This window comes from Dysidea avara, chromosome 13, assembly GCF_963678975.1.
Source record: "Dysidea avara chromosome 13, odDysAvar1.4, whole genome shotgun sequence".
Taxonomy (NCBI): Eukaryota; Metazoa; Porifera; class Demospongiae; order Dictyoceratida; family Dysideidae; genus Dysidea; species Dysidea avara.
In genome coordinates, this window is record NC_089284.1 from 8120663 (window position 1) to 8135843 (window position 15181).

General features: G+C 37.4%; 1 protein-coding gene across 1 annotated transcript; it reads left to right on the forward strand.

Moving 5' to 3' along the window:
* The first annotated feature begins 1713 nt into the window (after window positions 1–1713).
* Window positions 1714–13186, forward strand: LOC136242736 (uncharacterized). Its single transcript, XM_066034191.1, has 7 exons — window positions 1714–1869; window positions 2681–3032; window positions 5218–5699; window positions 5748–5803; window positions 7609–7722; window positions 10178–10518; window positions 12551–13186. The coding sequence occupies exons 1-7, from the start codon at window positions 1850–1852 to the stop codon at window positions 13034–13036; spliced, it is 1851 nt and encodes a 616-aa protein (XP_065890263.1). The 5' UTR covers window positions 1714–1849; the 3' UTR covers window positions 13037–13186.
* Window positions 13187–15181: the final 1995 nt, after the last annotated feature.

A 15181-nucleotide genomic window follows, 5' to 3' on the forward strand; every position in this document is an offset into this window, starting at 1 on the left:
GGATTACCAGTAAGTATGAGGTTGAATCCAACTTTTCACATTTCACTCTAGATATTTTTAGTATCATCCTTCTTGGAGTTGATTCCAGAGATATTTTCTATCAATGGAGTCGTATGTTTTTTGAGTGAGAAGTTGTCCCAGGATGCATTGGAGAAGTTTTTTGGGATTTTAAGACAGTGTGGCAGGACCAATGAGAATCCTCGTGTTGCTGAATTTTTGAAGAGCACTCAAAGTATTAGAGTCATCAATTCTATTTGGGTGAATAGTATCACTGGAAACTGCCGGGGGAGTAAGAGAAAAACCTATGATTTAGAGTCCATTGATTTGAATCAACCTCTCAAGAAGCGAAGGAGACGCAGCTCAAACTAAACTACATGGTACAATCTCATATGCCATTCCATTACATTTTTACAATACATTGATTTTGTATAATCACTATAATAATATATATTTAATTCAACACAATTTGCTTCGTAGTGACCTAGACTTTTTTGTTGACTTGTGCTCTTTTTGCTTATACATTTCCACTGTGTTTTCAGCAAATGCAAATCCTCGGATAGATATCCACAACTCTACAATACTTTCCAGACACTTTTGGGTGAGGGAGTCATTCTCATCCTGGCCTGCCATACACCAACTAAATAACACATCATCATCATTAAGAATACAGTTATCCACGTGGCTCCGAAATGTATTATCCATACTTGTCACATTGTTTAAGTGGAAATATCTCCGGGTACATAATTCAATTGTATAAAACAGCTGGTAAGCATCTGTAGTAATTCTTGTCAGTCCACCCCTATCAATGATAGTTACCCAATCATTGGCTGGAGCTTCTGGCTCATCTTGATGATCACTTCGTGGACTATTGTCTGTTAGCTCCTCCAGTATGTGGCAGATGTCCTCATGCTTTTTCTGCTGTTTTAAAGTGCGGATCACATACCCACCAACATAGCGGACAGCATTCTCCTCCTCAAATGTTAACATTCCACTATCCTCACTACATACTTCAGGTTGAGGAGTTGAACTATTAACTATTTCTTTAATTCTCATCTCAAACATCTCATCAGTTACATGTTGATAAAACAAAGGCTCTTTATCAACCTTTAAGAGCCCCAAAAAATCAATCCACTTCCCATTAAATGCCTCAGAAGTGGTGAGCTGGTGATATTTGCTCCAAAGTTTATCCCAGTACGCTTTTTGGATTTCGTGATCACTTCATCCAACACATTCATTAACCACAAGGCAAATCTCTCACATTCAATGGATGGCTGATGGAAGTGCTTGATCAATTCTTGAGCGATTCTCAAACAAGTCTTCGTTTCATCTGTTGCTATTGCAAAAGAATCGTCAGACAACACTCCGGCTAAAACTCCTCTAATCACACGGACAGGTAAACAAACGTCCGGTTGGTTAGCTCTCAGTTCCTCAGATAATTCACCATGCTCTCCATTTTGTTCCTGTTCACTACCCGATGTTTCATCACGAGGTTCATCAGCGTCGAAATCTTCATCAAACAAAGCACTCGGTTCCTCGCTCAGTTCTGCCATCATCGATGCCATGCTTTATTTTTCAGTCTCTAGTTCATGTATCGGATACTACAACTTAAGTTTACGGCAACCCGGGGTGTGGAGGTAGGTGTGAAATGTGTGCGTTTCCAATCCCGTGTCCGGAGGTATATATTATCTATGGTGTGCTAACCACGGTTAAGCTATTAACCTTCATTAATAAAAACACATACCGGAAATCGCGATTCAGTGTCCGGGTTCGAGCTACTGCATTACAGTAGTAGCCAACTTGGTAGTAGCCCACTTGGTAGTAACCGTGCGATTAGCCGATTACGCTTGCTATGTCGACAGGACGAAAAAGGTAAGAATGATTGAGTACAGTGTGTACCAATATGTGACGTGCACGTGCCATATTTCGATTGAGACACATGCCTTGCGGCGGGGAATCCATGCATTGTGTTATATGCATCTGTCATTTTAAGTGGCTATGGTACTCATTTGCACACCCCGGAGTATGTGTGACAGGCAGATAATGACGTATTTGTTACCACTGTGGCTGTTCAATCCATGCCGATTAGCCACAAGCCTATACCTTGTTAAATTGTGGTTACTAGGGTGGCATCAGTCATTATGATATAATAAATGAATTTTGCTAGCCCACCACAGATGATTGTTGTGTATGGCCTCAACCATGTATGGAAATGCTTAGCTAAGTAAAATTCCACTGCCACCCATATGGTGGCATGGCATCATAATGCTATGCAGGTGGAAGGCATCTATTCCAAGTGCAAAGAAGTAAATGGTTGAGTTTAATATGAATACATTATTTATTATCAAGTCTACCAGTTGGGCACTGGAGGGTTTGCACAGAAGGCAGAGCCTGTACGAGGTACTTCACCACTAGCCCAGGGAACCTAAGCGAAAATCGTACATGCATTAATGAGGATTAAATATCTACCAGTGTGTTGAATTTAAATTGAAATCCTTCATCAAATGATTCTTGTAGGCTCAACTTTCACATATTGCATGAGACCATACAATAACTCCCTGATTTTCTATTTAATTTGCCCACACAATAAAAAGCGTGGTAACATTTTATAGCTTAGTTACTGGACTTGGTATAAGTGTACATGTAGATAATGTAAAGTATTTGCTAATTTATGTGTTAACAGTTGTGGAGATACAGTGGAGGATGCATTGTCACTAAGTAACAAGCAACATACTGTCTCGTTGGCTTCTGACCATGGCACTTCTGTGATAGCATTCAGTACTGATCATCCTGACAAAGTTTCAATTGAGAGCTCATTATATAGTGCAAGGATTACCACATTAAAGTCTAGAACACACTCACTACGACGGAAAAGTGTCACCAGTTTGCAAGGCTTTGTGCTTACTCCATACAAACTAGGACTGGTTGCCGGCATCATCTTCATAATTGGACTATTTCTAATGCCAATCATTTTCTACTATTCCTTGGACAACGGTCCACCTGACAGCTCACCAAGATTTGTAAACATTTCACAGGTAACTTGAATGATGTGTTGAGTCCTATGCGTAGCATGTCGTATAGTTACATCAAGTCAATCAGGAGCTTATAATAAGCTCCTGAGTCAACCAGTGTTGAAAATTTGCCACTAATGCCATGTATTTGTAATTACTGTGGTCCCTATAGTAACCTGTGATTGTGTAGATATAGGATGTCTCTAATTTTTGGTTGTGTATATATGCACTTGCCATTTTCAACCACTATTCACTCCAAAATATATACATGGAATAATATGATCTTTCCTGTTTTCTCGAAATTGGTTAATGTGTACATGTCAATGTGTACATGTCAATTTGTACATGTCAATGTGTTATGCAATACAGGGACAAAGATGGCTTCAGTATTCAGACATGTATATCATGCACAGGTACATGCGCTATAAGATGAAATACATTTGCTTCATGGAAGACTCCTCTGTGAAAGACACTTTATAAATGAAGATTGCTTTTAATAAGTAGGCAAGTAGTTAGTCAGTTAGTGGAAAATTCTATTAAGTAATTATTTAAATTCCATAGCAACTTATTTGGGTTGCTCTGAAGATGCTTAATTCTACCTAATCAATACTGCCAAAGTACAATGAAGGTATTGTGAGACTGGTTGTTTTTTTTTTGTTTTTTTTTTGTGAGAGAGTGCAGATCCCTAATATCATACAGTACTACTGTCCTGTATGATTATAGACTTGTCCTCCAGAGTGTATACCAATGCATGAGACTATATACTATAAGGTATGGAGATCAGGAGAATGAGCTGAAGTGCTATAGCCTTAACACTAAAAATTTTAAAATTTTGTCATGTGAGGTCATGTGAACCTCCTTTATCCATAATGACGTCATGAACAAATTAGCATACAGGCACATATGGAAAAATTGATCATATTTCAGCCAGGGAAGGCTCTGTGCAACAGGTAAGGTTACAAGACAACACAATAAATGAATCATATTACATGTTGCAATGGTTTTGTTACTTTATACTTATACCTATAGGCTAATGGTTCATATCTGCTTCATGACTGAAATATGATCATTAATCAATTATCAAAATAAATTCTCTGTAGACACTACATTAGACCCCCAAGTAATGCAGCAATCTTGTGCTCATGACGTCATTGTGGATAAAGTCCATATACGGTACATACCGCTCGGATGCAACATTGTCTCATGAGAGTGCGAGCAATTAAAATACTTGCTAATTGAAGGGTGTGGCACTAATTTTGATTGCAAGTATTCATACTATTTTGTTTGGAATGAATACTCTCAAAAAATGGGTGCCACGCCCTTTAATTAGCAAGCAAGATGATGTTGCATTTGAGCAGTATATACCGTACATAAGTATCTTAACATTTATGATAAGGCTCTGGCTGGTATATTTAGTATGCAAACTTACCTCATACCAGATTCCCTCCTAGTTAATATCTATGCTACAGCACAACCGACGTCACTTAGTAGCCATTATTGATACTATGAGTTAGTAGAAAGGAAGAGATGGGAAGGGACCTTTAGGGGAGCGATCTATAAAATTCTTGGACACTGCACACAATCAGTGATCCTCAGTGATACTGATGTTCCTCAGCTGCTACTGCTACTCTGTTATGCGTAGGCAGGATGCTACATATGTTACCACCCCAAACCTGTTGTTGACTGTTTACTCACACCTTGCATGCATTGTGTTTGACCTAGGTCCTATGTTCCCATGGACACCTTCAAGTTAACCTTCGATTAAAAATCTTGCTGATGACATTCAATAAACACTCTCATGTGACTCAAGTCTCACTACATAACCACCCAGCCAAATTTGTTGTTTTCATGCTGGTCACCATCTGATCCCTTCAGTGTCCCCTCAGCATCATCACAATACCATAAAAGCAGGCATTTTCTCATTGCAGAAGCCTTACGTGATAATTTGGTTAATTATGATATCAGGTCTTTTCTCATTGCAGAAGCCGTACGTGATTCAGTAAATTTCGTGTTGAAAACAGACACCTAACAGTTAGTCTGGTGCAGGACACAAAATAATCACAGAGTCAAGTTCACATGTTTTCATATGTCTCAGAGTCTTTACACAACATTGGTTGTACTATTTATAAACATAATAATTTTTAGGGCTGTATAGCTTTGCTGTGAACATGTCTATACAGTGATGTTGAGTAGTTGATTCTTATTACAGAGTCAGTTACTCATTGAGTGTGAAGTAACTGTTGGAGAATCCAACTGTACAAGAAATCTTACTAACTTATATAATGCTCTTGGATTAACCAGCCTGTTTGAGGATTCGTTTTGCATTAGCAAAACAAAACGTTTGTTTTGTCAAGCTTTAAGTAATGGTGACAATCAGTCTCACGTTGAGGACATAGTGTGCCAGGATGTGCGACAAGAATATTGTACTGCAGAGTGGAGGATCTTGGAACTCCAAGGAAGTGAGGGGTTGATTGACTGTGATGTGTATGGAGAGACTGCCAGACTGACTTGTTCTGACCAATTTGGTGTGGATGATAGTGGTGTTGCTTGCCTACCATTGTGTAAAGAGTTTTCGCAAAATGGAGACTCCAATACGATAGCTATTATTGTCCTGGGTGGCATTGCCAATATAGTCAATACAATTGGAGGAATATTTGTCTTGATAGTTGCCTTTTGGAGAAGAGAGAAAATGTAAGCATTGTGCGTGTTATGATAATACTCATGATTATTTTTAAATAGATTTCATTTTCCACAAGTGTTAATAGTGATCGATGCTGGTATTATGACTTTTCTATGTGAGTATCTATTGCACTGATTCTATTGTTGTAATATTTGGATCTCAGGGGCGTAGCCAGGATTTCTGGAAGGGGGTCCAGATTTGAAGTGCACGAATATGTCTTTGGGGGGAAAGCCTGGGTACTTCCCCTGAACTACATTTGAACGAAAATGATGCATACACAAACTGTGCCCTTAGGCAGTGACATTAAAAGGGGCTGTTTATGCATCTAACTAGCTAAAACCTACACACTGCTGTTTATGCAGCTTATAGAAACTATAAACCTATTGTAATATTAGCTAATCTTCATTTCCAGACACTGACATAATATTATACTGACAGCCAACTTCACTGAACTTCTTAGCAGACAGGAGCCCTCCACATTTGAATATAGTTCAGGTATACATTATTATCGGTCAGTCCTCCTGTTGACTTCAGACTTGGCTTGTACTCCAATATATTTGACACATCATGTGCCTGCAACATGTGACAAATAAACAAAACATTCACCATGTAAATATACACCAACTATTCACGGTTTGTGCTAACCTGACACATGTATAACATGACCACTCAAGTTTATCGCAGCTGCTACCTTGTAATATGTCTCAACCAACAGTCCTTCACCATTTTCACCATGAATCACATGCACAATTGATCACGTGATACAGTACTTGATTCATCGATGATTCAGTATTTTAAATGATGCGATGTGGCCCTCAAAAGTAGTACAGAGCTGTGCCAGTGTGCAAGTAGCTACCGGAGAGCTCAGGGCTGTAAGATTTGTGTGATTTTCAATTTTAAAAATTCTGCTTCTGAAAGGGGGGTTCATCTGAACCATCAGAACTCCCCCGGGCTACGCCCTTGGATCTGGGAAAGCCAGTCTTTTTGTGCATGACAGCAGACTTATTTAATTTTTCACCAAGAACACAAAGCTACATAAACAAACTATCAAATTTCACAATCAAGATCAGCTATAGACTTGAGTGGTCTGCTTTTGCTGGCTCCTTTTCCATAGTACAGTAGCAAGCCATACGAATGGTCTGAAGTCTTAACGGAGCTCCGCCCAGCCTGTATGTAGCTGTACAACTCAATGTTATTGGATTAAGACTATTGCTATAAATTTCCTTTCATTTCAGTCTGGTTTTAGACCTAATTCATCCCTGCACATTCCTATTTCATGTTGTAAACAAACTCTTACCCTCCCCACCACCCTCCTCCCACCACCCCTATTGTAAAATGGTGGAAAACTTAACTGTTAGCAATTGTACGAAGGATAGGGATCGATGTAAAATGTGTGAAAATTTGCTTCAATCATACAACGCACTAATTACTTAAAACCAGCATTTATTGATACTTCTAAATAGGTGATAAGGCCAGTTTTCCCAGACTGGGTCACATATGTGGTACATAGGTAATTAGAGTAAATGTGTGCTCTATTAGATAACATTTCCTTAAGTTTCTATATGTGACACACTGTTCATGTAGTATCACTATAATTATGGCAGTTGTTTGCTTCAGTGTTTACAGCCTGTCTCAGTTACACAAATACTGAGGATGAGAACCGTGACATAGCAGTCGCATAATAAAGATCATTTAGTCATTTCCAACCAGCACTTAAGTAGTATTTTAGATGGTCTCTGTTTTAACTGCTCTAATAATAGAATATACACTTGCCACCATATATTGTAGTCAATATGGTCCGATAACTGTGTTTAGTAGATGACTAATACAAAGTTTCTTTTCAGAAATATTGTCTAAAAGTAGATTTTTATCATAATCATAATGGATATGTACATTTGTATTAATGTTCTTTTTCTTCAGCATTGTATTTGGCAATTCCATCAACTGCTTTTGGTAGCTGGAGGCCTTTATGTACTGACAAGTTTCTAACTGATGTACTTATGGATGATAGCACAGCGTATTGTCAAATAAGCGGTGAGCATTTGATTGAACATTAGCAGTGGTGATTCTAGACCTGACCTTAAAGGGGGGTCAAGTAGGGAAGAGCATGACTATTGTTGTATTGCTGTAATATAAAGTAGAATTTCAGGGGGGTCTGGGGGTGCAACCCCCAGAAGCTGCAGGATTTTTGCAATTTGAAGGCTTGAAAACAGCCCTAAAATTTATGCTAAAAACATGAAAAATGCTAAAAATAACAATGCCAATCTATACTGCAGCTTTTCCCCAAGAATTATTTTTGGGGGGGGGTTGGGGCATGGCCCCCCCCCCCTCCCCCCCCCATTAGAGTCGCCTATAAACCAACAGTTTGCATGTACAGTGCTAGTGGTAATTCTAGAGCTGATGTATGGGGGGAGCATAGTTATAGTATGACTGTGATGAATAATAGATGTCCTGAGAATAAGCCTCACAATGCAGTAATTCCCCAAATGCAGAAATGCATATACTGATTACTAAACTTCTGACACAAATTAACATCCTATTATGCTGACTTTGCATAGCCCAGAACGTGGCATTGAGCAGTCCAGAATGTGCATGGCTAAGTGAAGGGCCTGACCATTTGATTTTCTTATGTGTACCAGTGTATGGGTCCAGGAAATGTTATTTACTCATCTACTCAATAAATAGGAGTAGTAGGGGGAAAATGGGTCACATGCACCTTGTACTGTTTATTAGTATGAGCAGCACGCATGTGTAACCCACATGTTGCGCTAGAAGCAAGTCATCATGTTGAAAACATATAAACATTAAACACTCACCCATGCATATACCTGGTAACCCAGAACTAACAGGGTGCAGGGAAGTTGCTTGGCCAGGTAAATACTCATTACATATGGTAATAGCCAGTGTAATGCAGAAGCCAATATTTCAACACATGCCACCATTGAGGTATTTCACACCAAATAATGTCTGCATTCATTATGTGCCTTCTGTGGCTTCTTTAGCATACCAACTGAACTGCATGTGGCTTCCATAAATGACACTTGAGGTTATTTATGTAAATGGTAAACACTTTAATTATGTCATGAATGCAGAGTTTTCTCTACCTCTAAGGTTTTTATTCTACTTACATTAATTAATTTGTTAATTACTATGAAGTAAGTACGTTTACAGTAAAAAAAAAAGTGCCACTGATCATAATGAAATCAGTGTTCTGAAATGACGACATATTTCAGTTACCAGTAAGTCCTCATATTTATCAAACCACCCCAGACAATCGTCTGTGATGGATAGAGAGGTAAAAGAATATGCTTATTTTAGTAGTGTAAGGATCTTACATAATTCCATTGCCAGTTCATGTGCACTTGTCCTATCCCCCTAGGGCAGACCACATACCAAATTTGACTCTGCCAATTCCAAGATACATACACGCAAGTGAAGTTTTGCACCAAAATACTTAAGTTCTGTTAACCTACTGGGCAAACCACTTATGCGAATAGCTTGTCTGTAGAAAAGTTAACTCCACTGTAGCACAAACCTTTGTGGTTTACAAAATTGGTGTTGCAGCAGCAACGTTGAACATGTCCAACAAACTCATAATGCAGATACTCTAGTTATTGAGAATTTTGAAAACTATGTACAAACATGTTACCCTGGATTCAAGCCACAAACAAACCTCCATACCTAAACACCCTAATTTTTTACATAACATGCAAAATAAGTGTTCTATTAGAGTATTACAATTTTTTAAACACATCAAGCAAACAGTGCTAAATGTAGCATTCTTTCTTCACTAATCACTGGTAGAGAAGAATAAAAGAAAGTCCTAAAGTTAGCCGTAGGCCACATTAGGGTAGAGCATTGTACAGTATTTTTAGAATGTTCTAGAATTTACATTAATAGACCAAAGAAACAAACATGCATACATACATACATACATACATACATACATACATACATACATACATACATACATACATACATACATACATACATACATACATACATACGCACATACATACATTTATTGAAAACAGTTTTAGGAAACCAATCGTACACCCACAGCCGGCCTGTAGTCAGCTGTGGGTATGTATTAATTGATACGAGGTTGTCATTACTAGTTATCCAAACCCCAATGTGTCTCAGGAAATAGTAAAAGTGTTCAGATAAGTGAATTGTTTGGATAACTGAAACCCATACATTGCACTGTTAAAATATTCTAATAGTACATACACATGTACTCAAAATACTCTAATAGAGTGGTCATTTCCAATTTTGGATAAATGAGATTATAGGGTCAGAAAACTGAGAATTTTAACATCATTACAGCAATCACCTTTATTTTCTCCTATATAAAAAGCTATACTCTTTAACAAAAGCCAGGGTTAAAAGGCATGAATGAATGTAGAATATAGTACATGTAATTTTTTGTAATTCTACTGTTTACAGATGATGCTTGACTGCTTATGTGTACTTTTACTGTCATCTACAGGTTTAATAGCAACATCGACAGTTGTGTTGTACTGTGCTGTTTGGTGTCTCTACATCTTCCATTTACTGCTAAAGCTGGTATTTCCTATATGGTCAACAGCGATATATAACTCAACGCACAGCATGAAAATTCACATCATTGAATTGACTTGTGTCTTCATTGTTGGAACTGTACCATACATCGCGTTTGCTAGTGCTTCTAAGAATCAGTTTGGAAGCCTTCCTCCGAGAGGTTGTTCAGGTGATGCAGTTTACAGCTTTTATTCACTGGTCATTCCAACGGTGATACTGAGCTGCTCCAGTCTTGTGATGATGCTTGTCATTCTATACAATATACACATTGTAAGTAACACAGTTTTATAAGACATACATTTATTGATTCCTTGTTTCCTGTGAGTTGTCTTATCTTACTGCAATGGTGATGTTGCAATTAATTTTAATAGTTTCACGGGTTCTAGTGATTTCTGCCACATGTTTGAAGCCGGATTGATCAACTACCTTAGTATAACACTCGGTTATACTAACTAGTACAAACCATTTAATGAACTGTTAGTGTGCTACACCGTATAGTGCTGGTAGGCGAGTATTTACTAATCTGGAAAAAATGTGATGTTTTGTAACTTGGTTATTTTGAAGTAGTTTAAATATATATTGACCAGAAACCAGTTTCACGATACTGTCATGGTAGTATTGGTTAAGTATAATCAAACCTAAAAGTGCTGTTATTGTGACCTGAAATGCTTCCTGATGCCTTTAGTTAAATGTAATCTAATAATGGCTAGGGCACTTTTAGATGCAGACTGACAGGTGCCTTTTGACATATGCAGTATGTACAGTAGTGCTGAAACGATTATTCGGTTATTTGACTATTCGGTCGGTATGACACTATTCGATTCGTTAACACACTATTCGAATAATCGTTAGCACTTTGTACACTGTATTCAGATGGAAAAGCCAGCCTTGAAACTTAAGATTGTGAATGAAGTGATATATCTATGCTGTAAAAATTCTATTTTAGAAAAGACACTGATAGAAATAGTGCTTAGGCTTTAGCTACCTTGCTCCCTAACAAAAGGTTTCAGTACTTATTCAATAGAAGTATAAGCTTAAAGAATAATCGAATATTCAGTCGTTTTGATCACAACTATTCGAATAGTAAAAATTGCCATTCGTTTCAGCACTAATGTACAGTGCACGTGTCGCGAACTAACCTTTGTCCTCCTTTGTGTCCTATGGCAGTGCAAGGTGTTGATTCACAGTAGCTCAAATGACTTCCCTGTGGCTGACCACCTTGTTTATAACAGGAATTGGCCATATTTTATGTAGTGACTAGATTGATTGCAGAGGCACTTATCTTATTGTTTACTTTGTTTATAATGCTGTGTAATGGGTTGTCCCTACAATGCTTGCATTCGCCAAGTAGAAATATAAAGTAGTGAAACAAGAGAGGTCACCTAAACCTGTAGATATACTAGCAAAGATTTAATCAGTCACTTGTATTTGAACTTGCATGCATTTTATACCATTTAAAGGGGCAATGTGCTGTTTACAACATTTGATTATTTTGGGGCCCAATAAAATCATGCGATGCTTGTACTTTACCACCTATAACATGAACTTGACAAGATACACAATGTAACCAGCTGGTCTTGGACAAACGTTGAGTGGCTTCCATGCATCAAAACATAATACAGCATGTAAACAGCGCATTGCCCCTTTAAGTGCTGGATAACATATAGGTAGGCTTAAACCACTCACCATCACCATTTAATAATACATAAAGATATGCTGCAAATATAAATATAGCACTAGAGGGGGGTGATGTGAAACTAATACAACAGAAAGTAAAGATGAGGGCTGAAATCGTGTCAAGTCCTCCCTCCCTCTACATACATGAATACTGTGTTTTCAGAATATTCATCTCTAGTACTCAAACTGTTTCAGTTCTTTGACCATTATTAAGTGTCCATACAATCTATTTCTAGTCATAGAACTAGTAAATAGGATTAGTGTGGCTAGTTTTAAGGTGTATCACACTTGATCATCTAATAATTTTTCATAGCTGTGTTGTTTACATGTGCACAAACCTAGCATATGGTTGTACTGTATCCACAACATAATGATTCTCCCTTGCAAAGTACCATTTGTTCTTAAGGTGACGGGAAACAATTAAAATGTAAATAATCTGTAGTGCGACCTCAGTACATGTGATCTAACTGAGGTTGTGAATATACACCTCAAGATACTCTAATAGAACATTCAGTAGCTATTGTAATGAGACTGTCATGAATATAGTTTGATTAGCTAGATGTTCAGAAAACTGTTATATAATAGCATATGTTGTAATTTATATGGTGTTTTTGTGTTATCCTAGCAACAAGGAATCTTTAAGAGGAGACTTAATGAAACAACAGGCAAGCCGATACGGACTTGTCAATTCTCAACACCTGAAGTGAAACTGTTTTTGATGTTCTGCTATCTCCTTGTATTCATGATCATAGTTTGGACTAGTTTCAGTATAAGGTATGGGTCGGCAAATTCCTTTCAGTTCTATCTTGGGCAATACTGGAGATGTATGTCTGGTGGAACCAGCAGAAGTAACACCTGTGAACCATACAGAAGAGAGTTTGAAAGTTTGTCTCATCCTGGTCTAGAATGTTTTTACCTAATATTGTTTGCATTTCTGAACTTTGTAAGTTTGCCATTTGTAATACAATACAAAACAGTAAAACGGTCAGTAAAAGAGGCAACCAGGAGATTAACACTTAAGAAGAGCAGTGACAGTGAAAAGAAGAGCAGTGATAGTGACAAGAAGAGTTGTGACAAGACTAGTGAAATTGACATGAAATCCAAAGTATAAATTTTGTGCATACACATTTTATGTATACAACTAACTGTATGCAGATAACTGTAATGAGATAATATTATATATATCACTGCATGAGTCGTTTGTATGCATTTAATCCTTCAAATTCTATATTGTAGTAAAGCTTCATTATATAGACCAAAATATGACATCAATAATGAGTTGTTATAATAAGTTCCTAATGCATACCTCTGATGGACAGCTGGTACCAATGTCTTTCATAGATTGAGTGACAAGCATCACCCATGCATGTATGTAACATGGAATGTAAATGTTTGAGAGCTCGTGTTTGGAACCTGCTTGAGAGTACATTTAGGTCATGTTATCACATTCTGGGATTCTTTCTGCACCTCTGAGATAGTAAATATTAGTTATGAAATCAATGGTGATCTGACCAGAACAGCATTCAACAGTTTTCAATATGGCAGTAAAATATTATGATCTAGTCTATGCTGGAAGGTACGGTGCATGGTCCTTCATTTGTGTGTTCTTTAAGCTGTTAGGTGACACACAGCAGCAGTAACATTCAAACATTCAAATGTTCTTGCAATGGAAAAGAAATAACATCATAGTTGCATGTACAGTATATTACAAGAAGCCAGGAGTCTAGTTTAAGTCACTAAAGTAAGTAATAACTAGAGCCCAGGCAAATAATAAAAATTACAGTTTAGCTTCCCATCAGTGGATTTACATATATACTGGCCGTTACCATAAGAACTGATAAACCTATAATTATATATATAAACACCCATGCAAACCTCAGCCTCTGTTATCTGTTAGTGTGGCTACTGTTGAACCAAAGACTTGTTCCTCAAAATTACACAAAACAAAAGGTTTTGCTGATGATTTAACTGTCATTTCTAGCAATGTTAATTCACATCAACAAGCTCTTACTTCCAAAGCTCTTACTTCCATGGTACTGAAGGCTGGTGACATCTGCTTCAAGTTTCACTACACACTCAGTACGCAGTTCTCAATGTCTAATGGCAACATCTGTATAGCATTAATGGAAACTTTTTAGGCAAGGGTATTCCATTAGAGGGGAATACAAAGTGAATCCTTAAAAATTTTGTGACATCTGTACTTCACTTTCATAATTGCTGTGGAGAAGCTTACAGTGACATCCATTCAATCCACCCAATCATCCAACTGTGCTGAAGCCTGCAAGTTTGTGAAACAGGGCTTAAATTTACCTTGTAACTGTAAGCTCCAGGAACTGTTTTCCATCCTGATGTTTTATTTAGACCTTCCTCATCAAAAAGAGTCTGCTAATATACGATATTATCTATGGCTTTTAAGGATCCATATACTCTGTATTCTATTAGAACAGTGTTAATACAATTGGAGATACATATGATAGAAATTTGCTGTTTGATATTGTCAGAGGCCAGCTTACAGGTAGTAGAGGGAGGAATACCCTTGCCTAAAAAGTTTCCATTAATGCTACAGATGTTGCCATTAGACTTTGTGTAGCTAGTGAAACATGAAGCAGATGTCACCAGCCTTTAGTACTAAGAAAGTAAGAGCTTGCTGATGTGAATCAACATTACTAGAAATGACAGTTAAATCACCAGCAAAACCTTTTGTTTTGAGGAACAAGTCAGCAGTAGCCGCACTAACAGAGGCTGAAGTTTGGGTGTTAATATGTTCATTAATTTTTTATAATCTGTAATTATGATCAAAATTTTGGAAAACCTTTTCCACACAATGGTAAATTTTCTCTTTTACAGCCAGTTAAAATGAGGTTGTATTAACTCTAAACTTTTCATTCCAGTTTATTGTCTTAATACATTACAATTGTTTTGTAGTAATACATGTTACAAATGTTAATGGTGACAAATATTTTAGTCATTCCTTCATCTGAACAAATCACCCAATTTGTAAGCTAATTGGTGTCCCACGCATGTGAAATTACTACATGGTCTGATATTATAATCATATATCTCCAGTCCTAGCAAAAAGGAAGCTTTGAGTGTGAAACTTTATAGCTCCTTCTCGGCTCATTTTTCATAACCCCATACTACCCCACCTCAATTATTGTAGCTAGGTCTATAGCTGCACCCAATATTTACCATTTACCACACTCTGTAGCTGCACTCAATAACTTATCAAATATATTTGCTACACACAACGTACAAT

What these genes read in the sequence shown, in the direction of transcription:
- LOC136242736 (XM_066034191.1), top strand. Translation starts at nt 1,850, where the DNA reads ATGTCGACAGGACGAAAAAG. An exon ending in GATTTGTAAACATTTCACAG is followed by an intron (nt 3,033 to 5,217) that starts GTAACTTGAATG and finishes TTCTTATTACAG; the next exon opens with AGTCAGTTACTCATTGAGTG. An exon ending in TGGTATTATGACTTTTCTAT is followed by an intron (nt 5,804 to 7,608) that starts GTGAGTATCTAT and finishes CTTTTTCTTCAG; the next exon opens with CATTGTATTTGGCAATTCCA.